Raw genomic sequence first — 26,634 nt, 5'->3', positions numbered from 1 at the left:
ATAAACACTGTTTCAAAAAGTGAATTGGAAGCCATGAAATTTAGCATTTATATCCTTGAAGGTCCTGTCTCTCTAAAGGTTCAAGTTGATGAACATAAACCTTTACTAAGGTCATGCACTGTACTCAGAGATGAAAAGTCCTGCTTAATGGAAAGTATGGAAAACCTAATGGGCACTCCTCTGATTCTTTCATTCATTCAACAAATATGTGTTGATTACCTACTATGTGCCAATGGTCTCTGAGAGACCGTTGTGATAGATCAGGGAGGTAGGTGTATCAATACTGGGGGTGGGGAGAGAGACATAGGTAAGCAGTACCCTGTCAATAAAATTCTTGTATATTTTCTCACTTTTTACAGATATGAATAATTTTATGTAATTATTAAAATAAATTGTAAAGAAGACAAACTTGTCTTCCATCAAGTTAAATCTCTTAAAGGAGCTAATAATAAATTGTGTTTTCCCTAATGTAAATTTTTATATGCTGTATGTTGGTTAGAAGGCCTAAAACTACAGAGAGCAATCACCAGATTTCTAATACCAGAAGTGTAATGTTGGCAAGTATATCTTCTGAAAAGTACCAAATACAAGAAGCAAAATAAAACAAAATCCACACTTTTTATTTTAAAACCTTATACTTTTACATCTGATATGCAGTGTTAGTTTTGACCACATGTTTTCATTGGACTAATATTGGAAGTAGTGGAAAATAACATGTCAATATTTTTTCTTAAAGTTCTTTGATTACAGCCTTTGAAAATAATCCTGGAAGCTACCACTTTTTCTTTTTCTTTTTTTCTTTTTCTTTCTTTTTCTTTCTTTCTTTCTTTCTTTCTTTCTTTCTTTCTTTCTTTCTTTCTTTCTTTCTTTCTTTCTTTCTTTCTTTTGCCAGGGAATTTGTGTGGAGTCTTTGATTTTAGCTAGTGAAACCTTCAGAATTGTTTTCTGGGATGAGTTTCCTTATGCCCTCAAATTACCAAAAGAGGAAGGGCCACCTCCCCATATCCTAAGCATCAGATGCCCCAGGATGGATTTATGGACATATTCGCTGGAGGAAAAAAAATAATATAAAACACTATAGAACACTTGTCAGTTTATGAAGAACAAATACATTGTCCCTCTTTCTCTCCAGAACACACTTGCAAGGCAACAATCGCTATTATTCCTCTTTGACTCAGACCCAAGACCATAAAGCCTGTAATTAAACTGTATCAAATACTTCTATAAACCAGTTTCCTCGGCTTTTAAGATTCTTCTCTTTTTTACACAGTCTGCTACTATTGTTTTTTTCAAAAATTAGAATGATCGGAGTGATTTTGTTTCATCTTTATCTCCTGATGCACAACTTGAATTGAGGATGCTACGGCCCCGCTCTGACATGAAAAGTAGAATCAGATACATTGGGAAATAAAAAAGAAAAATGTATTATTTCTGCTACAAGCCCAACTTTAGAAAGAGTTGGGAAGGAGGGTGGGTGGAGAAACAAAGAGTTTAACAGCTCAGGAAATGGGTTGATCAAAGTAAGATAGTTGACACATTCCTCTAAAAATGAAGCACTGTAAAAATGTTTCCCACACACTTAATCTGGTTTCACCTGTTATGCTGTCAGTGAAACAGAAGTCATGAAGTCAAAATCTCAGTACCATATTATTCATAAGGAGAAAGGAAAATCATGCAGATTTGGAAGTTGGTGGTAGGCAATTAGGCATTACTTCTTGGCTTAAACTAATTGAAACAATCGGATCTAAGACTGGGTGGGGAAGGATCTTGGCCTCTCCTCATGAGCCTACCCATACAATTGCTGAACTACTGAAAATAATATATTTTTATTTGTTCTACAACTTGTCATTCTCCTTAGCTTCCACATCTTTCCACTAAAATAGCCATAAGTAACCTAGAAATCATTTGGTCAGATTGTCACCAAAGAGAAAGGAGAGTAGTTCTCCCTTAGGTCACATGCATGATCTCTCAGAACAACCCAGAAAAGCAATGATTTTTAAGTCAATAACTTTGATTCTTTCCATTTTATTGTTTTCATTAATGCTTTAGGCAAAACATTTGTCAATAGTCCAATGTTTGGGGCACCTGGGTGGCTCAGTCAGTTGAGCATCTCGGCTCAAGTTATGATCTCGCAGTCCGTGAGTTTAAGACCCACGTCAGGATCTGTGCTGACAGCTCAGAGCCTGGAGCCTGCTTCAGATTCTGTGTCCCTCTGTCTCTGCCCCTCCTCCATTTTCTCTCTCTCTCTCTCTTCCTCTCTCTCTTTCTCTCAAAACTAAACATTAAAAAATTTTAAGTCTAACTTTTAATAAAAATTTTCATTAATAAAAATTTTCATACTCATTAACCAAAGAATGTGATACTTTGTCTTCTAAATAACTGCTACTAAAATATTTTAATACATTTTTAAAAAAATATGTAAAGATTCTGCTGAGTTTTAAAACCATAAAAGATTAGTCTTTTCATATGAATTAATCTTTAAGCCTTTGATTATCCATGCCATCATGTCACAAACCCTGCTTTCGATGTCCTTTATCTAAGAATGAGGTTCATGCTGACTTATAGAAATCAAGAGTTACATTTTTGAAACTCAGTTTGTCAAACCACTGTGAGACTTACTGTAAGAAAGCGAGTAATGGCACGTTTGGCTATTCCCCCCTGTCATTTTCAGAGAAATTGAATGTTAGGCAAAATACCCAGTGCAAGCCCTATGAATGGTAAAATGACTTCAAATGGAAAAAAAAAAAATCTTAGCATATTCTGCTTGAAAAATAAGTTTTCAAAGCATTTGGAACTTGAGGCTTAGTTTTGTCCTTCAATTTTCTGGTATTAAATCCCTTATAAATTATGTGCTTATATTTAGCATATATTTATATGCTTATTTATATGTTTTCAAAGAAATGTGTTTTAAACACTTTTTTTAAGATTTTTTTTCTGGTTGTGAGATGTTTTGTTTTTTTAAAGTTGTTATTTTACTTCCAATTAGTTCACACGGTGTAAGATTTTATTTTTAAGTAATCTCTACACCCAGTGTGAGGCTCGACCTTACAGCCCTGATACCAAGAGTCACATGCTCTACTGACTGAGCCATCCAGGCACCTCTAACAAACTTTTTTTTAAACAAAGGTAATAATTACAAACTGCAGGAGAATGGTAGTAAATTATACAGTTCACTCTTCTTTTTGAAATCTATAGGATAATATACAACTTATTCAGGGGGGAAGTTTCAAGAAAGTGACAGAAGGACATCAGTAATATTGCATGTAAGAGAAGAGTAACCACCACCTAAATATTTCATAAGCAGGGAAAATGGTGGAAGGCCAAATGGAAAGAAGTCAAAACTGGTGTGATCTCGGAGCAAGACAGGAAACAGGAGGTGAGACCAAAGAAGAAAGGAGAGAAAATGAAGAGGAGAAAGAGGAAGACCCATATACATTTGCTGAGATTGAAGACAGTGATTATGACATGATATTGGCCAATATGAGTACAAAGAAAAAAAATGGGAGTTGGTCTTTTATCATAAACAGACCTCCTGCCCCTACACCTCGACCCACAAATATCCCTCCAAAAGAGGAAACCACACCTTACATAGCTCAAGGTAATGTTTTTTGTTGTTTGTGTGTGTGTGAATGCTTTGAGGGTGGAAGGAGTTGTCCTGTTTTTTGGTGGAGTCAAAAACCCCATGGATGGAATATTCTTTTCAAGTCATAGGTGAGTTTTACTGGCACATTTTTAAATATAGAAACACAATGAATAAAGAGAATAAGAATAACGATAGGGTTCTGGTTTCTAGTTCTTCATTAAGAAGTACCCAAAGACATGAAACCGCAGCTTATGTGCAGAAATTCTATTTGAAACTTTTTCTATAATTCTACAAGAGGAAAGCTCACCTCCTATGAATAATGTGCAATACAAGAAAAAGACGGAAGTACTTCTTACCACAACTTTACTTTTTGCTCCTAATTCCACTTAAAACAACTTTAAAAACTGAAAAAGTTGTGAATACTAGAATCTCAGATATGCAACTCCAATTACTCTCTTAATTTTTTACCCCAACAATCTGCTGTAGAATTTCTACTGCATTTTAGACTCCAATTCTTCTTCCTCATTTTCTACTCAGTTGAATCTAAATTTTAAAAAAAACTAAAAAATTGTTGAGCTTTTGTATATCTATAGCCTCAGCAAGGTATACTTACTCTATTGTTATTTTCCAGCACTCTTCTATACTGTTTGGTTGGATGTACTCCATGAATCCATAGTGTCTGCGAGATGACTTTTATTTATCAGCTCATTGTATGCACATGGACTGAGTGCCTTTTTGGGCTAAAATACCATCCTAGGGACTGAGAAAATGGCATAAAACAATTTCTTCATCCTGGAAGAGTCCCTAAGTGGCAGATATGCAAATACATACCTAGAGTACAATGTGACACTTTATTACAGATTTTTGAACAGAATGGAACACAAACAAAATGTTTGAGGGATAACTAAAGCTGAGAAGCAATAGATTATATATTCAAACAATTCGAACCAAGTACTCCAACAGAACATTTAAATATATACCGCAAACCTACAGAAAAGAAGCACAAGTTACTCATCTATGCTTAATATGTTCCAAAAAAACCACTCCATTGCTTGTGCATTATGTATTGGGAAATATATAATTTGTATAAGAAAATTTATCAAGTACGTGTAAAGTTAATTACCAGTGTACAATGTACTTACTCAACAGTGATCTGCTGACAATGTTCAAGAAACTATTACAAATTAGAAAATAACAAATTAATAAATGTGTCAGCTAAAATAAAATGTCAGCTGGAACAATCATCTAAATTATGTCAGGGAGTAGGTGCAATTAGAAATTCTTAGATTGTCGAATATAGTGACCTCTAGAATACTACTAGGCCTTAGACAGGGAAACTACCTCCCAATAAATATTTAAAAAAAATTTTTTTAATGTTTATTTTTTTTTGAAGGGGAGAGAGAGACAGAGCACGAGTGGGGGAGGGGCAGAGAGCGAGGGAGACACAGAATCTGAAGCAGGCTCCAGGCTCTGAGCTGTGAACTCACAAGCTGTGAGATCATGACCTGAGCCGAAGTCGGATGCCCAACCGACTGAGCCTCCCAGGCGCCCCACCACTAAATATTTTTTTAAAGAAAGAAAATAGACACAGCTCAACACAAGAATTTAGTTTTATTCTAGAAGTTTCTGAAGAGGTACATTGTCTTCTATATCCCATTCCTTGGGGTGTTCTCAGGACCACAGGTAGAGACTCCCATGTTGCGATGTTCTACTTTTTGCATTTTATCTTCCCATTCTTTTATTGGCTGTCATATTCTCATTTTCTGTTTGGTTGGGTGTATTGCACAACTCCATAGTGTCTGAGAGATGACCTCTACATATCAGTACCTTGTATGAACATGCATTTCGGGTCTCAATTTGTTATTTTTGTATATTTATTTTCTCTTTCTTTGGAAGTGGTGAGGGCAGTGGAATTCAATACCTTTGTTACTGTTTTCTTTTCTTTTGTTCTGATTTGATTTTTTAAATTTTTGTGATTTTAATTGTTCTGTAGTTTTCATATTATCTTTATTACCTTTGTTTGCTTTTTGTGCTATCTGGAATGCTTGATACATCCATCAAATATCTTAACTGTGCTTTTATGAAGCTCCAAAAACCTAAATGGAAACTCTACTTATTAATTTGTGGACTGCATTAGAAGGGGAGATAAACAACTTTTTCACTGAATTACCTACCCCACAATGTTAGTTTATATAGATCTATTTTTCTATCCTTTTCAGTTTTCCTAGAATAAAGTCCAAAACTCCAACCTACTTTATATGTCTGGTTGCCAGAACTCTGAGATGAAGTGTGGGACGGAAACTGGGAAATTTCACTATTTAGAATGCATAATTCAACTTGTCCTCCCTGTGTTCAGCCCAGTGTGTAACTCTTGTGACCCACTGTGCCTCGTGTCCATGGCCAGAACTACTTTTGTTCGGTTTCTCCAAAGAATAAACCTTCCATCATGGATGATTGCCTCAGTTCATTGGAGAAGGACTTTGGAGCTATGATTGCTTTAGACCTTTAGTTTATCCCACATTAAATAAGAGAACTGAGATGATTTTTCTCCTGGTTCATTTATTCATTAATTACATAAAGATGTATTGAGTACCAGATGATAAAATCTTTCTGTGTATTAATTAATTCCCTACAAGACAATGGTACAATTTGTCATACACACACACATACCCCCCCCCACACACACAGAAACTTTAAAGAATCTTAGAAATCTTGAGTTTCTAAGAAATTTTTGAAACTATTTATCTCACCTATTGCAAGTTTGACACCCTTCAATCTTTATAAGAAATATTTCTACTTCAATTATACAATGTGGTTTGTTCTCACTCTATTTGAGTTTTATGAAGACAGGTACCAGGGTTACAATATGTGGGGTTTTTGTTTTCATATTTTTTTGCACTTAAGTATATAAAAGCATATATGGGTTTTACCCCATATCCCAAATCAGTAGCAAAATATGAACTGTAAATGAGATCACCACAGTTCCTTTCCATTACTTCTTCCTTTCCTCTTTCACTGAGACAGACTTGCTTGCCTCTTCCTTTTATGCTATTGATTGTTGATCATTCTGTTCCCACGTTAGGAAAACATTGCCTCATCAGCTAATTCTTGATGTTCTTTGCATTTCACAGGGTAAGAGTCTTTCATCACATCTTTGCTTTTTTTTTTTCCATAGCTCAGGCAGCTCTATTAAATAAAATTGCCATCATTTCCCAGAAAGCCACCCATTCAATTAGAAGAACATTAATTTGCCCCAATTCTTGCCAGAGCACAGAAGTAGTAGCAGAATGTTGGCACATACAGAGTGTGTTAACGTAGCCAAAGAGAAGGGTGTAGAATAGGAGATGGAAGAAGAATTCAGGATGCACAATCCCAACTTACTATTTCAGAAATTCAAGAAAGTACTAGCAAGGAAACTGGGCAGATAAACCAGAGAGATACAGTAAAATTATGTTGGCTTTTGTGAGATAATAGAAAATATGTATGTTTATGTCCACCCCCAATTCCTGGCACAGGACTCCTGAAACCTTGTAATTTCCTCAAGTTATTTCCTGGATGGCAGGAGTGTTTTTTGCTCTAAAGAGGAAACCCTGAATAGGCTCCTGGATGAGGGCTAGGCATTAAATACACCAAGTCATGATTAGCAGCAAGGAATCTTCAGCCCCACTCCCCCATTTTCTGGAGAAGGGCGAAGGACTTCTTGATCAATTGTGCCTATGTGAGGAAGTCTCCATAAAATCCTACTAGTAGGAGATTCCCAGAGACTCCATGTTGGCAAACAAATCCACACAGGAAGGGTGATACATCCCTACTTGATGGGAACAGAAGCTCCTACACTTGGGACCCTCCCAGACTTTGCCCTATGGATTTTTTCATCTAGCTATTCACCTGTACCCTTTATCATATCCTTTAATATATTGGTAAATGTAAGTAAATGTTTTTATGAAGTCTGTGAGCCACCCTAACAAATTAATTGAACCTGAAGAGGGAATCATGGGGATCTCCAATTTATAGCCAAATTAGACAGAAGCTATGGATAACCTAGGAATCTACTACTAATGATTGGCATCTGAAGTAGAGTAGAAGCAGTCTTGTGGAACTGAGCCCTCATACTGTGAGATCTGACACTATCACCAGGTAGATAGTATCAGAATTGAGTTAAATTGTAGGACACTCAACTGGTGTCATAAATTGCTTGATGGGGGAAAAACTCCACATGTTTGGTGACCATAAATGAAGTTGAGTGTTTTGAGTGTGGCAGAAGTGTGAAAGAAAAGAAGACACACATAAAAGACACGGGAGGAAAACTGAGTTTCCCCATTACACCTTTGCAGAAAGTATTGAGATTCAGCCGATATTATCTAAACAAATAATGTCATATATCTGAGATTCAATTTTCTCATTGTAAGTTTGGGGTAAAAATAATATCTACCTCAAAGATTGTTGTAATCTTTAAGGGAGATAAAATTAACAATAATTACCCAGCACAATATTTGGTATGTGACATACACTCAATAGATCATAATTAAAAGCAATTCTACTTTGTCTCTCCTCAGTTTCTGGGCAGACAATGACTTTGATAAACTAACTTTAAATTATAGGAAAAGTGTGTGCTTCCTGGATTCTGGTAGAATCAGAGGGTAAGAAAGCTATTAGAGACAGAGAAGGGGGGCTGAGGAGAGTTATCCTGTCCTCTAAAGGGATAAATTGGCTCAGTCTACTCATTATAACAATTATTATTAGACAACCTTCATGATAATTTCTAATTCACAGGACAATCCTACATGGTTGGCATTAATAGCCTCATTTTATAGATGACGAAACTGATGTTTGGTGAGTTCCAGTGTCTTGCCCATGATAATAAAATTAGGAAGAAGAAGATGTAGGATTTGGACCCAAATCAGCCTGGTCCCCATGCCTGTTCACAGGACACCACAAATTTCCTTTACTGATCTATTTATTTCTGGATTATTTGTTAATATTTATTTCCTCCTTCTGACCCATAAGATCCATGAAGAAAGACCAATCTTTTCTGGTTTTGCCCATCCTTGTATCTTTGGTGCCAAGCTTAGTGCTGAATTCATAGTAGAAACTATGAATAATTGATGAATATTAATTGAATAAAAACAAAGATGAATAAATGATAAAAGTGACCAAAACCACATCAGTGTGGTTCATTAGGACACTTTATTAACACGCTGGAAGATGGTCAGAATAATATATCAATCTACTAATTCCAGAATTTCTCATTTTAAAACATCTTATGGTTTGTTTTTTGTTTTGTTTTGTTTGCTTTAGTGTAGTGGACACTCAAGGCTATGTTAGTTTCAGGTGTACAACATAGTGATTCAGCTTCTTTATACATTATGTTGTGTTCACCATTTGTCACGATGCAGTGCTATTACAATACCATTGACTGTATTCCCCATGCTGTGTCTTTCGTCCCCATGACTTATTCATCCATAACTGGAAGCTGATCTCTCCCTCTCCCCTTCACCCATTTTGCCCCTCCCCACACACCTCCTCCCTCTGGCAACCATCAGTTTGTTCTCTGTGTTTATAGGTCTGATTCTGCTTTTTGTTTGTTTGTTTATTCATTTTTTTTAGATTCCACATATGAATGAAATCATACTATATTTGTCTTGACAGTTGAACCATCCTATGTTTGAAATACTACGGCTGTGAAGTTCTCCTATTTAGAACTAAGTGTTCTAACCGCTTCACACAGCATAACGTGTCAGAGAGAAGCTCTATTTCAACCATCACCACTGTCTCCTGCCCCTGGAAATGTAACTTATTAATGCAAAACCGAACCCGTGGTTCATTTTATTAAGAGATATGTTTCTGATTTTTTCCATTCCATGACTGTTATACTAAACCTACTTTGTGTGAACAACCACAAAAAGACTAATTCATTTTTCTTAAATGAAAAGTTTTTGAAATCTGTGTGCTCAGATCTGCGTTCTCTCCATCTTTTTCTCCACATAATATGGCAGAGGGTCAGGTTCATTAAGCTTCGAGAATATGGAGGAATTAATATGGATTCACAGTCCTCCTTAATGACAGAATTCTTGATTTAAGACTAATCAAGGAAAGAAAATGAACGCTGTGCATAGTGTATATAGATTGGTAGTAAAACTATATAAATCATGCAAAGAGACGACTGCCTATTGGGGAAAATTTTTCAACATCAATGGACAATTTCCCATTTTCCCATCACACAGTTCATAGAACCAAGATCCTTCTTCAGAGTCTATGCTGCTGATTTGGGGTAGAATGTAATTTCCCTTTCAATTTTCAATTGCCACTGAGTTGCCCTTGGCATTTTGCAGAGCAACAAAGTTGTATATGACCTTTTTGAGCGCTACTCAGCTACTGGGACCCCAAAATGTCAAGTGCAACTCAGTTGCTCTCAGAAATTTTCCACTTGCAATTCATTTGTACTTGAAATTGATCACATACAATGTAATTGAAATGCAAACAGAAAAAAAGACCTTGTAGACTCTCTTAGGAAAATTAATCCATATCATTCATTGTGTATGTGAGAGAACAGAATGGTCTCTGTTCTCATTAGTGAAGAAATGTGGTCAAGTGGATTAAAGGAGGCCTTACGTCAAGTGCCTTGGATCCTACTCACTGGCTTGGTGACCTTGTTCAAGCCATTTAGCTCCAGGACTTCATATGTATATCACAGGCACTCTCAGGACAGAGGGACATATTTATCATTCTGTTTGTAAGCCCAGTGCCCCTGTATGCCCCTGTGATTCTCTGCCTGTCCCCTTTCCTTGATAGGGTGCTGGTAGAGCTCTGCAAAGGAACAGTTGTTCAAACCTGTGCTCACACTGTCCTTCAGAGGGAATCGAGCCTGCCTGTGTAACCCAGGTGTTTTGATTTGTTCTTTCCATCCTTCTCACAGTGACACATCACAGAAACATTGAATGAAACCTAAGAAGGGCTTTGCTAAACATCTGCTAAGAGTGTTGGCATAATAATGAGGCGCCCTTCCAGCCTCCTTTTCAGAAATTCAATTCCTGTATGTTAGTGAATGGAGAAAGAGGCAGTAATCAACTACGGTGTGAATTGACATGAAAAGGTTTATATTACATGTGAAAAAAAATGCAAATATTGTCAAGCACTTAGATTTTCATTCAAAAGCAGGATGAAATCTGGCCTTTTTCCCCTTAACTTTTGATGCTTATAGAGACTCTGTTAAATATCTCTTTAGTAAGAAGTTTAATTGACCTAGAAAAGTAGTTTGTAACTGGTGGCGATTTGCTTCCCAGAAGACATTTGGCAGTGTTTAGGTACATTTTCAGTTGTCACCCCTGGGACAGTACTAATGACTAGTGGGTAAAGGCCAGAGATGCCACTATACCTAATACTTATAGAACACAGGAAAGGCCCCATCACAAAGAATCCGTCCAAAATGTCCACGGTGCCAAGGTTGAGAAACCATGTAATGGATTGTTTCCATTGTTGAGACAAAGTAAACATCGGAATACTTCAGGGAAGGGCCGTTTGAACATAAAATCATAGATGCCGAATAGCTATCCACACAAATTGTCTTTTTTTCTTACTTTAGATTTCGTAAATGCACAATATTTTTCATCAGCATTTTGAGTATGTGCATCTTTTTCCCTCTAAATGTGTAGTAGGTGGAGAAAAATGAGAAAATTGGCACACTGAGAAGAGCATCCTCTGAGGGACCAGAAGCATGGTAGAATGAAATTCATGAAGATTGTGAAACTAGATGAAATGGAAGTAGAATCATGACTTAGCCACTTAAAAGCTGTGTGACTTTGTGCAAGTTACATCACCTTGTTTCATTTGGTGAAAAAAAAAAAAAAGAATGCTAAAACCTCCTTCATAGAGTTTTCATGGGAATTGAAACAACACATGTATAGTAGCTAGCACAAAGTAGGATGCAAAAATGGTAATCGCTGTGATGAAGGGTATTCTGTAGACACAGAGGTGAGACAGGGTCAGCTCTTTGCAGGTGATATACCTTTGGCTTTTTACCTTGGGTTTCATATGCCAATATCTCATCTTGCATGACTTTTCCAAGTTATTTATTAACTATCCATAATGAACACCACATTACACAAATGGGACAGCCCCGTCCTCTTAGAATTTTCAGTCTGCATTTCTCTAATCTGAGTCTTAAGAGCGGAATTAGCATTTAATGCCTGTTCAAAGTGAGTGTGACCAGATCCTATTGGTTACCTCCTAAGATAGCAACATTTCCTCATGTAGGTATAAAAAGAGAGGCCAGAGAAGTTATTTCTGGCAATCACCAAGCCTGAACCAAAAGGTGAACTCATAATTTCTAAAGTATTACAGTGGCTTCTCAACAACCCACAGCACTTCTCTGCAAAACAAAGGAAAATTACTAAGGATGTTACTAGAGTAATGTCTTCACTTGTATCATTATTGAATACAAATGGTCAAAAAAAAAATTAGGCAGTGAACCCAAATGAAATCATATGGGAGGAGACAAACCCCCAGCTTAGTGCTATGCAAGCAGCCTGGTAACAGGAGGAAGAAGGATCTGCCTGCTCGGTGGTGGGTTGGAGATCTTGCTAATAAACTCATTGCAATGGCCTCAAGCTCTAATTACACAGAATTCCACAAACCAACTGCTCTCTCTCCCTCTGAATGTCTCAACTTCCTGGATAAGAAACATTTCTAGAATAGAAATTATCTGATTTGCATCAAAAGGAATAAATATGCAAATAAAAACAGTTTGCATTCAACTCTAGTAAAAACTAAATTCCTTAGAAATAGAAAAAAAATAATTTATAGTAATATTTCCTAGTTTGGGAGAAGATTTTTATGGGAACATGCCTATTAGACTTAGTTTCCATTACAAATTGGAAAGACAATTCATGCTTTCTCCTTAGGAGAAAATTGATATTGCCATTGAATTAGAATATTTATGCCATCTTCCATCTGATAGTTATGTGATTTCCAACTTTCCTTCTCTACCAATCTCAGAAGTAAGCCTCCTGTGTGCTGGTTGACCTCAGTGACCTCCTGTGTGCTGGTTGACCATTTGTAGATTCTCCTTTTAAAACAGGTCGCGACTCCTGACTATATACATCTCCCAGGCCATAAATTGCTTTTGTGTGGAAGACCTTCATAGTATGTGGCTGATGTGACTCTCTGTAGCCATTCCCACCCTAATGTGTCTAGTCAAATGTAGTGACCTGTGTTTGATAAATTTGTTCAAATTAATAACCTGTAGCTATTGCTAGCTGAATGAAATGGTGGTTTTAAGCCAATTGGAGTGCTCAATCCATCTTGGTCAATTTGCAAAGAAGCTATATCTCTCCTCTGAGCTTCAGTTTGATTAGCCAACGTTACTACTTATTGGATTAGAACGTTCTGCTAACTTGTTTTTGCTGGTTAGACAAGGGGGTTGTTTATAGTCATTCTACCTTTTTGTGATTAACTTTCCCAGGGTGTAAAGTTGAGGTAACAAGGTGGGAAGAGTAAGGCTAAGGGGGTCAAATGACCACCCTCACTGACCTCCTTGATTCTCATTTCTATCCCCTCTCCTCAGTAGGTACTAATGACACCTTTGACCTTTGCTTAAATGAATACATCAAAATGGAGGACAGTATAGAGACTATGACTGGATCTTATTTGCCTTTGCATCTTTAGGACCTAGCACTGTAGTTGATTACACAGTAGCAACCTATTGAAACTTTGTTGAATGAATAATAAACACACTGCTGCTACCTGTGCGGTGACATTCCCTGAGAACCCAGAGCACAATACAAGTCTGCATATTTTTTATAGCAAGTCTCTAGTTTCAGGAATAATCTTCAGTGATAGCTCTAAACATTTTATGTTGCACTAACAGGCATGGAATATCAAGGGGTTTGTTGTTCGTAAGTCACATCTTTATGGACGCGTTTGGTTATTGCACAGACTTTGCATTACCTTAGCCACTTACAAAGTAATTCCAAGTAAGTTTTGTCAGATGTTTTAGGAGAGTGGCTTTGGAAGGGTCCCTTTGTTTGAAACAGGCCACAAATGAAGTTGACATGAAGAATGTTCTTACAGAAGCAACCTGGGAAGACAAATAGCGCCAATGAATTCGTTATGTTTCACCTTCTCCTCCTCCTCTGTTCTGATAGTTCTACTTTGCTTAATGTTTTGAATATTTAATACTATGCTAATTTTCTCCATTTAGTGTCATTTCTATTCTCGAGAAAATTTTATAGAAGTTGTTCTTCCAATATTTAAAATAAATGGAGGTGGTATTTGGGACATTTGCATTGTTTGAGATTATTTTGAACCTCAAAAATTGTTTTTCTTCCTCTGTGAACTTTTTTTAATGTTTAAAGGTGGTGACAACTACTAATAATGTAGTCATTTTCCTTTCTTCTCAAGTTCCAATTTTAGGTAGGAAAGAAAAATAAGATTTCACTGGGGTAGAGTCATCAAAGTTGATGTATGTCATAATTGCCTTAATAGCATTTTTTGAACATTGATGCAGTAAAATGTGGTAAAAAAAAAAAAAATGTACCCTCTAAGAATTCAAACACATAAGGACAGGATCACCTCCATATATTATTTAAAAAATAGCCTTGGTCTGTGATTTAACTGTCTAGTTTTTCTATTACTCTAAGCCCTTGAGACACATAATCTCTTCCTCAAAACAGAGCCTCCTATTTAAATTCATACTTAAGAATTTATTCAGGACGAATGGGCCTAGAATGATTTGGGAAATAAGAATTGGTAGCATCTTAGAATGTCAGAGTTGAGTGAGACATCAGAGATCATCTGTCTGAACTCTGCCTTTATCAGCAATGAAATAAGGCCTCAGGAGGAGAAAGCCATTTCCCCATGTCACACATATTATTATCATTAAGACAAAACTATGCCCCTTTCACTGTGTCAAATTGGTTAACATTCTGGCATACAGGATGTTGTTTTTGTTTTTTGTTTTTCAATTTCTGTATATTTACAACAGACTCTCGTGTTATTCACCACAAATCTTGTACAAAAATATGTACTTTCGTATAGAACGCTGAGTGACCCATGACCCGATGTTCAATTCTCACGATACCATGGATTGTGTATTTACCTCTGATAAATAAAGGTTTGCGTGAGTGAACATGGTAAACAAAAAACGTGTAAAGCTTTTTAGAACAAAGGCTTTACTGGTAAATTTAGAATGTTTTAGCTAATATTAACTGTAAAAAAAGAAAGATTCACGAATTCTTGTCCTTAAACTAACAGAGTATATTTCCTTGTGATGCATGTTTGAGTCAGTGATCGTTTTGATGGACTAGCTCTTTCTTCAAGAAACGAGTTAATGTAGGCCTTTTTCCAAGATGACCTCATATTCAAAAACACCTCCTATCTTCCACAGCAATGAGAATATGGTGTGTTTGGCAAAGTGCTAATTGCTAAGTGAGTCTCTGTAAGGAACTGAGGCTTGTCTGTAGGTGGTAGGAAGGGACCAGTTGAAATGGGTGCAGCTGGAGGTGACTTAAAAGGGAATTGCAAAGGAGATTATCCAGGTAGAAAGGGCCTTTGTACTGTGGGGTGTGACATACACCCTGCTTTTAAAAAGTTCTGTTATCAGCACTTTGATAACCATCCTGCTCAGACACCCTACTCCCCTTCCAATCTTCCCTCAGATCCCTGGCTCTCCCAACTGTAAGCCCTGGTGAAATCTCAACAATAAATAAATATGCTGTTTATAATTCTTAGACTAGAAACTCAGAGAGAGCGTAACGTTTACGATAGTTCACAAACGCCAGGCATCTGTTGTCAGCAGAGCAACATAGAGGATGTAACAATTAATGCCAAAACTCTGGGAAAACGAATTCCATTTCCGAGTTCTCTGTAGCTCTAAAATTCAGCAGAATTGTTAAAACTGATCAATTAATGTACTTTTTATTTGGAGAATTTGTTGTCTGAATCTATCCTTGGATTCAGATTATTTTCCATATTAATGATGCCATACTACAGCTCCTTTGTCTTAGACAGTTTTAGTTATTATCTTCACAATATTGGCTAAAAAAATCACAAAGACTCTGCCTGTTATTAAAATTTCAAAAGTGTTTCATTTTTGCAAGACTTTTTAGAACTAGCCAATGGGAAAAAAATCAAGCATCACTTGTAAAAATTTTTCTAATATCCTAAAATATATTCACACACCATATATCCATCATTATATTTAAGGAAAAATATAAACCACAAACCCAGAACTTGCCATTAAGTTATACTTAGCATGTTTTCCAAATCCTAACAAGGCAGAAAATTGGTTTTCAACCAGAAATGTTATTATATGTGTATAATTTTTCTTAAACACATCATGCTTTGAAAATATATTTGCTTTTCCTCTCTGAAAGAGGATAGTAGAGCCGAATAGTCTTTCTCTTGACAATAGCTGGCAAACGATATATGCTTAAAAAATGCTTTTTGGTGTGGTATGAATTTTGGTGTGGATTAAATGCACACCTTGACCTTGAGAATAGATTGGCTTAAAGAATTTTAAAACTGGGGCACCTGGGTGGCTCAGTTGGTTAAGCACCAACTTCCGCTTATGTCATGATCTCACGGTTCATGGGTTCGAGCCCTGCATCCAGCTCTGTGCTGACAGCTCAGAGCCTGGAACCTGCTTCAGATTCTGTGTCTCCCTCTCTCTCTGTGCCCCACCCCCACTCGCACTCTGTGTGTGTCTCTCTCTCAAAAATAAACATTAAAAAGTTTTAAAAAAAAGATAAGGATATAAAACAACTCCTGGGATGCATCTTCCAACCAGAGTGGTCAAGCACTGTCCAGCTGGACCACTCCCACTGTCACTTGCCTCCGCTCCATTGTCCCAGGAAATCCTGATGAGCTGCTAATAAGAATGAGACACAGTGTGCTGGAAATGCTCAAAGGTTCCTTTGAATCCCCTCCCTCCAGCTCCTTCTTTATCTTTAAAGGGAAATAGTTATGGAAGAGAAGAGACAGCAGTGCTATGGAGAACCAAGCAATAGATTGCAGTTAAAGGCTTGAGGCTCTAAATCACATTTCTACTAACAACAGTTCTGGGATTATTGTAAAATTACTTAGCCCTTTTACGAGTTAGTAAAACTTCCCCTTCCCTCATCTTTAAACATATGAGGTTGGTGTAAATTTCCAAGTCCTCTTGCAGTTCCCAGACCCTGTAATTCAGAGTCCCCATAAAAAATAAATGGAACGAACCCTGGGATGTTCAATTTTCTAAAGTCAAGTTGTAAAGGGTATAGGCTTTTTCACTAACAAATGCCAGAGTTATGCGGAACTTTGTGGGTGCTCAATAAATATTAAACAATCAATTTTATCTTTCTCTGCAAAATGAGGTGAGTAATGCTGACTTGTCTCACGGAATTTCGTGTGAGAAATAATAAACGAGAACAAAGCACTTTTCAGATAATGAAGTAATTCGAATAAGCCGCTTTAATATCTGAGGTCTAGCTAGGTGATGCAAGAATAAAGTGTCTTTTTTTATTATTACATCTGTGAGATACAGCAGTCTTTTCATCTGTTTAAGAAGAAACAGTCATTATCCTTGCTTATCACCAAAAGTCAGCATGAGTAATTTCTGTGCAAATGGGATTTCTCATGTGATTTTAACATTTATCATTTTTAGCACACCGCACCTTTTATCTTTGCCTGATATCAAAATGGAATCATGTCTTGATTTAAGTAGTTTAACGAGGTGTTCCATCAGCATTGCACTATTCTGCCTAAAGAAAATGCTTTCTGAAGTGACTGATAAGCTGCACAAATGAGAAAATTGTAAATTTAATAATCCTCCTACTCAAAATAATACAATCCAAGAATTGCTGCTAAGGAAAATGATGTATCGTGTTCTGGTTTCCTGGAGAATTCCACGCTCTGTTCTTTTTTATGTTTGTGTTCTATAAATATTATGCGCTATTTTTTTTTTTTTACAGTGTTTCAACAAAAGACAGCCAGAAGACAATCTGATGGCGACAGGTTCCACGGTCCTAAGAGACAAGGTATTCACATGAGCTTCAGTTTATTTAATAATCTCTAAGTAAGATCTAAAGAAGCCTTATGAATATTGAATAAAGTCTCCGAGGATAGAAGTAAATAATTGTAAAACAAACAATAGTAATAATAACTGTGTGCCTGATGAGTTTTACTCTTAAATTAGTGTCTTGCCCAAATATAATTTTGCCATAATAAGATTAATACAAGAAAATTATTGCAATTTATAAAGGCAAGAAACAGCCTTGTGAGAATGTTTGTGGCGATGTTGATGATGTTGTTAGCAGGGCTCTAGGAAGGTCAAGGAAGACAAATCCTCTAACATGCATGGAGACCATGCTTTTATAGGCCTTTAGAGAGAGTAGCCTCTGGAACGTAAATTGGGGGCAGTGGCGGACAGATGATTGATTCCGCAATGAAGGGAACCAGCGTGGGATGTCTGTACTCTGCACTGAACTCCATTCAAAGACCGTGCCCTTTTCTCACTATTCTCTTGCCTTCAGCACTTGATCCAGCATTTTGGAGAACACTTACTTGTCATGCAGAAAAGAGCTGAATACTGAAGGTATAGAGACATCACACACAGTGGAAAAATTTTCCTCTTGCTCTACAAAGAGGCAGCTGCCTCCGGTTTACCCTGACATCCGTGGTTCCTATTGAAAAGAGAAACTCTAGTGGGTTATTTATTGTGATCCTCCCCCCCGCCCCCCGATAATAAGGGCTTGGTTAAAGTTCAAAAGTGAGAAATGTAAAAGGTGACGGATGTAGGGGGCTGGCTCTGATCACCAGTGAGCACGTGCTGATGCTTTTAACCTCTGTCCAACCATTTTTCTCTAAACCTTTTCAGATATTTTCTTATTATACCATGAAATCCCAGGATAGTTAAAGACTAATCACTAATTCAGTAATAAGCAGTTTTGATCAGCTAGTATGTCCCATGGACTGGATGGTCATAAATATCCGAAAATAACTTCAGTCCTAACAGCATTGCCTTGAAATTGCTACCAGTGAATTATTGAGAGAGACATTAAAATAAAATCAAGAGGTTATCTCACAGCAGCCACTAAACACCCCCCTAGCCAGTTTCCTTTTGTGCCATGATAGAGATGGCTAGGCACTGACTGCACCAACTTCTAACACCACCAAGCTGTTAAATACACCACCTTGGAGTGTCTGGGTGGCTCAGTCAGTTAAGTGTGTTGTTACCTCTGCTCAGGTCATGATCTCGTGGCTCATGAGTTCAGGCTCCGCATTGGGCGCTGGGCTGTCAGCACAGAGCCCATTTCAGATCCTCTGGCTCCCTCTGTCTCTGCCCCCTCTCCCCCATGTCTCAAAACCAAATAAACATTAAAAAAAAAATACACAACCTCAGTGGACTTGCTTCTAAGACAGCCATGGATTGTCTTTCAAACAAAGGTGTGTCCTTAAATGAGAGATCTTCATCCATCACTTCAAGTGGCATTTCCAATGGCAGCAAGGTTGTACTTAGATCATTCTCCCAATTAAGTACATGATGCTTGAATGCAGCACATAATAAAGCAGAATTTCTGGTCCTCCCTGAACCCATAGATACACTGCTTACAAATTTATATGCCAAAAAAACCCCTCTATTTGACACTTTCCATTTCTAGTGATTCACTAATATGTGGGAAAAGATTATTCTTTTTAAGGTTACCATTATCCTTCCACTGGACCTTTATACCTGTCTCAAGAAATAAGTGCAGAACTCCATATGAGATCATTGTACAAGGAGAATCAAACAGTTCCTGCGGGATTAACAAAGTAGAGATTATTCCTATCAGGACTCCCCCACATACCTCACAGCATTTGGGAAAGAGAAAGGGTGCTTTGAGCTCTTTAGGAGAATATTTCCCTGAAGCATTTTTAAATAAATTATCCAATTTTCATGTTTTAATTAAACGCTGTTGGAATGAAGGGGGAAACGTGAAGAAGGCCACCAGAGATGAAGGAAGCTGACAAATAGCAAAAATAATAAAAGATCCTTGGAATTCTTGCTCTTACCGGTTGTCCTCTAGCTTTCCCCTAGAGAGCAGCCTAAGGAAAAGCTGTAGTGTCCATGAAGCCTAAAAGAGACCAATCATTCTTCTATTGTATGAACAGAAAACTAGTCTCTTCTGTACCAGAAAAAAAAGGGGACAGTGAAAGGAAACAAGAACCTAATTATAAAATATTTTATTGGATCAAATTCTGCCCATCTCTTGTTACCTAATTGGTTTCATCAAGGTCAACAATCGCTAGATTTTTTTAAATGATTTTAGGGCGAGGATGCTGAAATTTTAATCAAATTTGGGATGAATTTTTTCTCTCTAGATATTTAAATCCAACTTATTGATAATATTTGAGATTAGTCACCTGAGACCAGTTTCCCTAGATCCCACCAACCGAGGACATCAGTAATTCTGCAGAACAGAAAAGAATATTGTTCTATTGCAAGGAGAAGAGGAACATTAAACCTCATAGAATGTTGGAAAACCTCCCTGATTACTGCAGTCTTCAGGGAAATCAGAATCTAGTAGGAGAAGAGATAATTAAGAATAATTGGGAAGATTTTAAAATTAAAGAATTAAGTACCCCAAAGGGTTTACTCTGTCCAACCATTTTTCTCTAAGCCGTTTCAGATATTTATGACCATCCAGGCCATGGGACATACTAGGTGATCAAAACTGCTTATTACTGAATTAGTGATTACTCTTTAACTATCCTGGGATTTCATGGCCTAATAAGAAGAGCAGTACCTGCTTCGCCAAACAGAACAAAACAAAACAAAAAGCAAAAGGCCCTTTTTTGAAGTGTTTGTCAGAATCAAGATTTTCTAAAGGGACTAAACAGGTTCTCTAAGGAAGGTTAAAGAAATTATTTAATTCTTTCACTATATGCTGGAAGAAAAAGGGATTACAAGAGCCAACTATTTTCCCTCTGAAATTATAAGTGTTCAGATGCCCTACATTCAAGACTGCCAAGGGATTGCCGGGAAGTTACATTATTGCTAAGTCAAGGAATTTTCCTGAGGAACAGAAAAAATTAATTGGCACCATTTCCATGGAAACTTAACAGATTTCTTCAACTCAATTTTCACATCCTGAAAAAATATAAGGAAAATGGTGAGGATTTTGGATCATAGATAAAAGTTTCCATCAAAATACAGTCTTAAAATCCATATTCCTGAGTTGGTTTTGAAATTAGAAAAATGCCAGAGTGGTATCACAGAATATGCTGCTAGCACATTCCCCCTCTCTCAAAACTGAACTTCTCAGAGTGGTCAAGGGTTTATTCAGAGAGGCACCTGGGTGGCTCATTAGTTTATGCTCAGCTTAGGTCAACTTCAGCTCAGGTCATGATCTCACGGTTCGTGGGTTTGAGGCCTGCGTTGAGCTCTGTGCTGACAGCTCAGAGCCTGGAGCCTGCTTCAGATTCTGTGTCTCCCTCTCTCTCTGCCCCTCCCCCACTCATGCAGTCTCTCTCTCTCTCTCAAAAATGAATAAACATTTTTAAAAATTAAAAAAAAAAAAAACATTGCAAGCCAGAGAACTGAATTTTGTCAGTGGGTTTGAAGTTGATCAGAGTTTTGAAAGCTGCGTCATGTTAATGACACTCATAGAGGACTGATTGATAACCCTTACTTTCAATTTATTAAATCTATACTAGGGGAAGTTTCCTTCCCAGTGACTGGAATGCTTGGATTCATTAGGCCCCTACCAAAGAATAAAGTTTCTATGAAATAGTATTAGTAATTAGAAGACCACTAGGGAACGCGATCAAGTCAAAGAGGGCTGGAGGAATGTAAGGGCTGCTTCTTCAAAGACATGGAAATATCTGGTTAATTTTCCCGGCCTTAAAAATCATATAATAGTCTAGGATGCTCACATCTCCCAGACCTGTTACACCTTTTCTTTTCCCTCTGTTATATTTTTTTCTTGGACTATGCCAAGGGGCCTTTTCTATCCTCACCAGAATCATCAGCATATCGTTAGTGTAGTCTTACCTCAAATATGATACGTAGCAGCTAATGAGGTTTAGCACTCCTAACATTCTGAACTGCCTTCCTATGACTGTGGGTCACATACACAGATCTCCTCAGTCACACAGTTAAATAATGAATCTCATCAAGAGTGTGCTATTGCTGTCACTCTGGGAAGGCAAACCATTTCTTTGGAAGATGGGGTCAGATGGGAGGTAGGGGGAACATGTCCATGCTAACTACCTGCCTATTTTCAGTGACTCCCAACCCTTGATGAGCCTAAGAATCATTTGTGGAGCTTCTAAAATTTGGTTGCCTAAGTCCTACCTTAGACATGGCTAAAAATGGAACACATAAGAATAGTAATGAGCAACAATCTTAAAACCAACATGCCAAAGAGAAAATATAACCAAAAGAAACTTTTCTGAAGGCCACATTGTGGTCAGATTTGGCCACTAAGTGTGTTATATTTCAGAAATCATCTGCACAATATAATTTTAATTTTTGCCATGTTTAAACCATGCTTAAATTCAAATTTCAGGTAAAAACTCCAACCACTCCCTAGTATATTCCTGTATCATTTGCTACAAGACGACTTTTGCTGTTACCATTTATTATCATGCTTTCCATGTTTTCTTATATTTGAGACACATCCCTGTAGACTCATAATTCTATAAAAAGTGAAAAAATAAAAGGTATATCAAGAGAATCATGTCAATAAAAACATGAAGGAAAGCATATTTATTTTTCATAATGAAAACTATTCACATGTGTTTAATACTCAGGCACTAAATCTTCTCTGCTCAGTAACTATCTGCCTATCCCCTGGTATAGTCTCTGTCTGCCCACTGATTCTTCAATACAGACTGAAAAGTCATTATTGGCTGGCCTTTTCAGGGAGTGTGAATGCTCATGGGAAAGATATAGTCAGGGAACACATCTTGTTTGTGTTCTCCAAATGCCCAGTGCTGAAACAGTCTGATAAGTGTGAAATACCCAAACTTTCTGTAAGTAGGAGACCTGGAGAAATGGTGATATTGCCCTTAACATGGGGGAAACGAGAATGCTGGTCTCTGAGGAATTTTCACCAGGCTGTTTTTGCTAGCATTGGATATATTAAAAAGGAAAGACAGAGGATTATCAAAATGTGGTCATTTGTACTCCATAAAAGAATAATGGCCTCAGTTATCTTTTTGAGTATAATACATTTACATTTTCATAAAAATTTTGTTGTTGTTGTTGTTGAAGTCAGACCTGGAAAAACTTGTGTAATAACTGAGTTCTTGCCTGCTTTTGGTGATGTGTCAATAGCCCACAGTAAAAAGTGAGGAGGAGGGATTTAATGTTATACTTTGCATCCTGAGACCACCAAATAAAGCTCTGTGGTGGAAGGATCGCATGGGCAAGAAGAATTCTTATAGTAATTGATGCCGGGAGTTAGTTGCTTACAGACCTATCAGTACACAGCGCCAAGGAATTATGTTTCACCTGTGTGTGACAAAGCTGCCCTAACAAATGCGCTAAACCCTGGGATCCTGAGTTGTGAACTGCAGTGACCAATGTCCTCTGCAACCTAGAGCAGAGAACAAAATCTGAGTGAACACAAGGAATAGAAGCAAAGGATAAATAAACACTAAATCTCCTGGTGAACATGATTCTATAGATATGTTCTCTTTCAAGAAGGACTGAGGAAGAGAACAAATAATATGAGAACTTCAAAAACCACTCCAAGGAAAAGGCAAGGTAATTTATTCATGGAAGACTCAGGATAATTATACTTCTGTAAGTGATTTGTTTCATTAGTAAGATTGTCATATATCTTCTCACAAAGCACCATGCCATCAAAACGTAGATAATGGGAAATACACACACACACACACACACACACACACACAGAACATTTCAACTCACAATTTGTAATTCTTTTAATCTGAAGTTTTTACAAATATTTTAACTGTGTATAAAATTGCTTTAAGGTAGTAACTGTAAAGAAGTATGGATTATTTTGAATTTTCATTTATTAAATTTAAGCTAAACTATTCAACTTTCAGGTTCAGTACCTGACACCTATCAATAAAGAATTTTTCAGAAAAGTGTGAACTCACACACAAATTGAAAATATAGAGAAGAAACAGCAGTAGAAAGTTTGGGATGAAGGCCAGGCTAAGACGAAAGCAAAATATATGAAAGACATTTTAGGTGAGAGGGCAGGATGATATGAAATATATGACATGCAGAAAAGGGATCTAGTAACAAAAGGAAGTATGGTAAAAATAAAATAAGCTTAGAAGCTAAAATTTCAGCAGCAAGTTAAAATCCACATTGGTCACAACAAAAAGACCTGATGGTGGATAAAAATCCAAGTTATTCAATAACTTCAAGTTATTGAAGTTGAGAACATAATTGGAGAAGGGTTTGTTCTCAATACATAGATAGACTAGAAACAATCAGAAGAAATGGAGAAGAGAGATCCAACTCACGTATAATAGATTTGTTTGTTTTAAATAGAATACAGAATGCAGTCAATGGCATAGCTAAACAAAGCTTTATAGAACAAGGATGTGGGGCTCAGTATAGGTTAACTGTGACCCAGAAAACAATAAGGAAATTTAAAAGCACCCTTGCAAATCTTTTTAATTATAAAGATGAAGAAACAATCCTAAAGTATTGAGAAGATATGTTAACTTAGATTTTCTATTTAAAAAGAATCAAAATCAGGGGCGCCTGGGTGGCTCAGTCAGTTGAGCGTCCAACTTCGGCCCAGGTCATGATCTCATGGTTGACCAGTTTGGGCCCAGCATCAGACTTTGTGCTGACAGCTCAGAGCCTGGAGCCTGCTTAGGATTCTGTGTCTCCCTCTCTCTCTGCCACTCCCCCCACTCATGCTCTGTCTCTCTCTGTCTCAAAAATAAATATAAACATTAAAAAAAACTTTTTTAAATCAAAATCAGTTTTAAAAAACAGAGAATCTGTGTAACAAAAATATGAGATAACGGATTACACAGTTTATTAGGAAAATATTGCAGCTTAAGAAGTTTATCTTTAGTGTGGTATTTCATGCCTGTAAGGAGAAAACAAATGCAGCTTTTGGATAACCAAGGTTTTAGAAAAATTAGAATTTCTATGTCCTGAAAGTATTACCCGAAATATATTATGAATAAATAAGAGACTAAGCAAAATAAAAAGCTTAAAGAGAACTTATGGTATTAAAGAATTTGTGGTGAATAATGAATTCAATAAAACATGGAATTGCATTTAAATAATTATTGTAGGGTTGCCTGGGTGGCTCAGTCAGGTGAGCATCTGACTTCGGCTCAGGTCATGATCTCACTGTTCATGAGTTCGAGGCCCTCATCAGGCTCTCTGCTTTCAGCGCAGAACTGCTTGGGATCCTCTGTTTCCCTCACTCTCTGCTCCATCCCCACTCTCTCTCACACACGTGCTCTCTCTCTCTCTCTCTCTCTCTCTCTCTATCTCTCAAAAATAAATAAAAATGTAAATAATTCCTGTAAATATACTTTTAAAATGTGAATGTAAAATGCTGGTGATAAAAAATATGTAATGCAACAAATCATAACCTGAATTTGATGCTCAAATAATATAAAATGGTCTAGGAACTAGAAGAAAATACAAAACTAAAATCATGTCCTTTCCTTCATGACTTAGTAACCAAAAATATATAAGATAAATTATATCTCTGAAATTTATTTTAAAGGAAAATATGTACTTTCCAAATCACTTAATATTGCATGTGTGTGTATAGATATATGTGTATATATACAGATATAGATAGATAGATAGATATACACACATATGTATATGTAGTCTTTGTAACAAAAGTCAGAAACTAGTATTTTTAGTATGTGGAAAATTATTAAGAGGAAACACAGGGGTAAGAGAATACTGGCTAAGTTAGCCTAACAGGGCTCTTGCTGAAGGCAGGGCAAGGTGATCAGATATCACCTAGGGGGCGATGGAAGGTCAAGGAACCCAATCAGATACTGAAGGTAACCAGGTATCAAGGGTGGGGGACCCTGACTAAACAAACTTAGCAGATTCTTATGAAAATTGAGCAATAGGAAGACAGACAGGCAAGTACAAAAGGTGAAGCCTCATTGGAAAGAGGTCTCAGAGGAGCCAAACTCAAGTTAAGTCAAGGGAGGAGTTCTGTCAATATGCAGCCCTAATTTCAAGAGATGTAGATACTTTGCCTGGAACTTACCAATAATTCAACACTCCAGGTCTCTCCTAATTTACCCATGTGCCCCAGAGTTAATTTACTTGCCAGTTCCCTAGCTGTAGAACAAAAAATAACTTCAGATTTAAATCTTGGTCGCTGGGTGTCTCAGTTTCATTACCGACAGATTCTTTCCAATTACTCACAAAATAATATGGCAAGATGATACAGTATGGTATGGCATTGGTATAGTGTATCTGCCATGGCTTGGAATGGTATGTATTCCATGGGAAAACCTATTAGCAGAATGGGAGAGAGTTTCTTACTGCAAAAACCATATCCTGTATCATCACAGAAAGCTGGAAGTTAAGAATCACAGAAATTCCAGAAAAAAGTAATCTCTGATACCATCACAATAGAACAACTTGTGTCATCTTAAGATAATTTCCTTCCATGCTTTATCTTATGGAAAACATTTATATCATTAACATCTTGCTGTATATACAAATTAATATCCTGCTTTTGTACTTATTGTGATATGATAAGCACTTTCTATATTGCCACATGATCTTTTTAATTATTGTTATTATTTTAATGACTACTTAGTATTTGTTAAGTAAATATTTCATACTTTAAATTCTTTGTTGTTGGGCAATCAAGTTGTTTCCTTTCAAATTTTCAGTAAAAAAATGTTCTTCTAGCCAGTCACTCAGTAATAGAAATAATTTTAATGAAAAGCTCAATTTACTCTCTTACCTAATCTGAAGATTCGTACACTCATCATAACAGTGTTATTTGATGTTTATATGAGTGATATTTGATTAAATAGAAAATCTTGTAAAAAGAAACTGATCCAAGAGGAACTAAAACTCTAGAAACTGTAGTTTATCT

The 26,634-nt window shown here is 36.8% G+C and overlaps 1 protein-coding gene across 1 annotated transcript in view; it reads left to right on the top strand.

The window, feature by feature from the left end:
* BANK1 (B cell scaffold protein with ankyrin repeats 1) overlaps window positions 1-26,634 on the top strand; it is a 310,669-nt gene that overhangs the window by 267,816 nt on the left and 16,219 nt on the right. The window contains exons 10-11 of the mRNA XM_042984124.1: window positions 3,302-3,598; window positions 17,530-17,595. Of these exons, the coding sequence (XP_042840058.1) occupies window positions 3,302-3,598; window positions 17,530-17,595 (363 nt within the window). The remainder of the gene's footprint in view (window positions 1-3,301; window positions 3,599-17,529; window positions 17,596-26,634) is intronic.

The sequence above is a fragment of the Panthera tigris genome, chromosome B1 (genome assembly GCF_018350195.1).
Source record: "Panthera tigris isolate Pti1 chromosome B1, P.tigris_Pti1_mat1.1, whole genome shotgun sequence".
NCBI lineage: Eukaryota > Metazoa > Chordata > Mammalia > Carnivora > Felidae > Panthera > Panthera tigris.
This window is presented reverse-complemented; position numbering and strand designations above follow the sequence as displayed.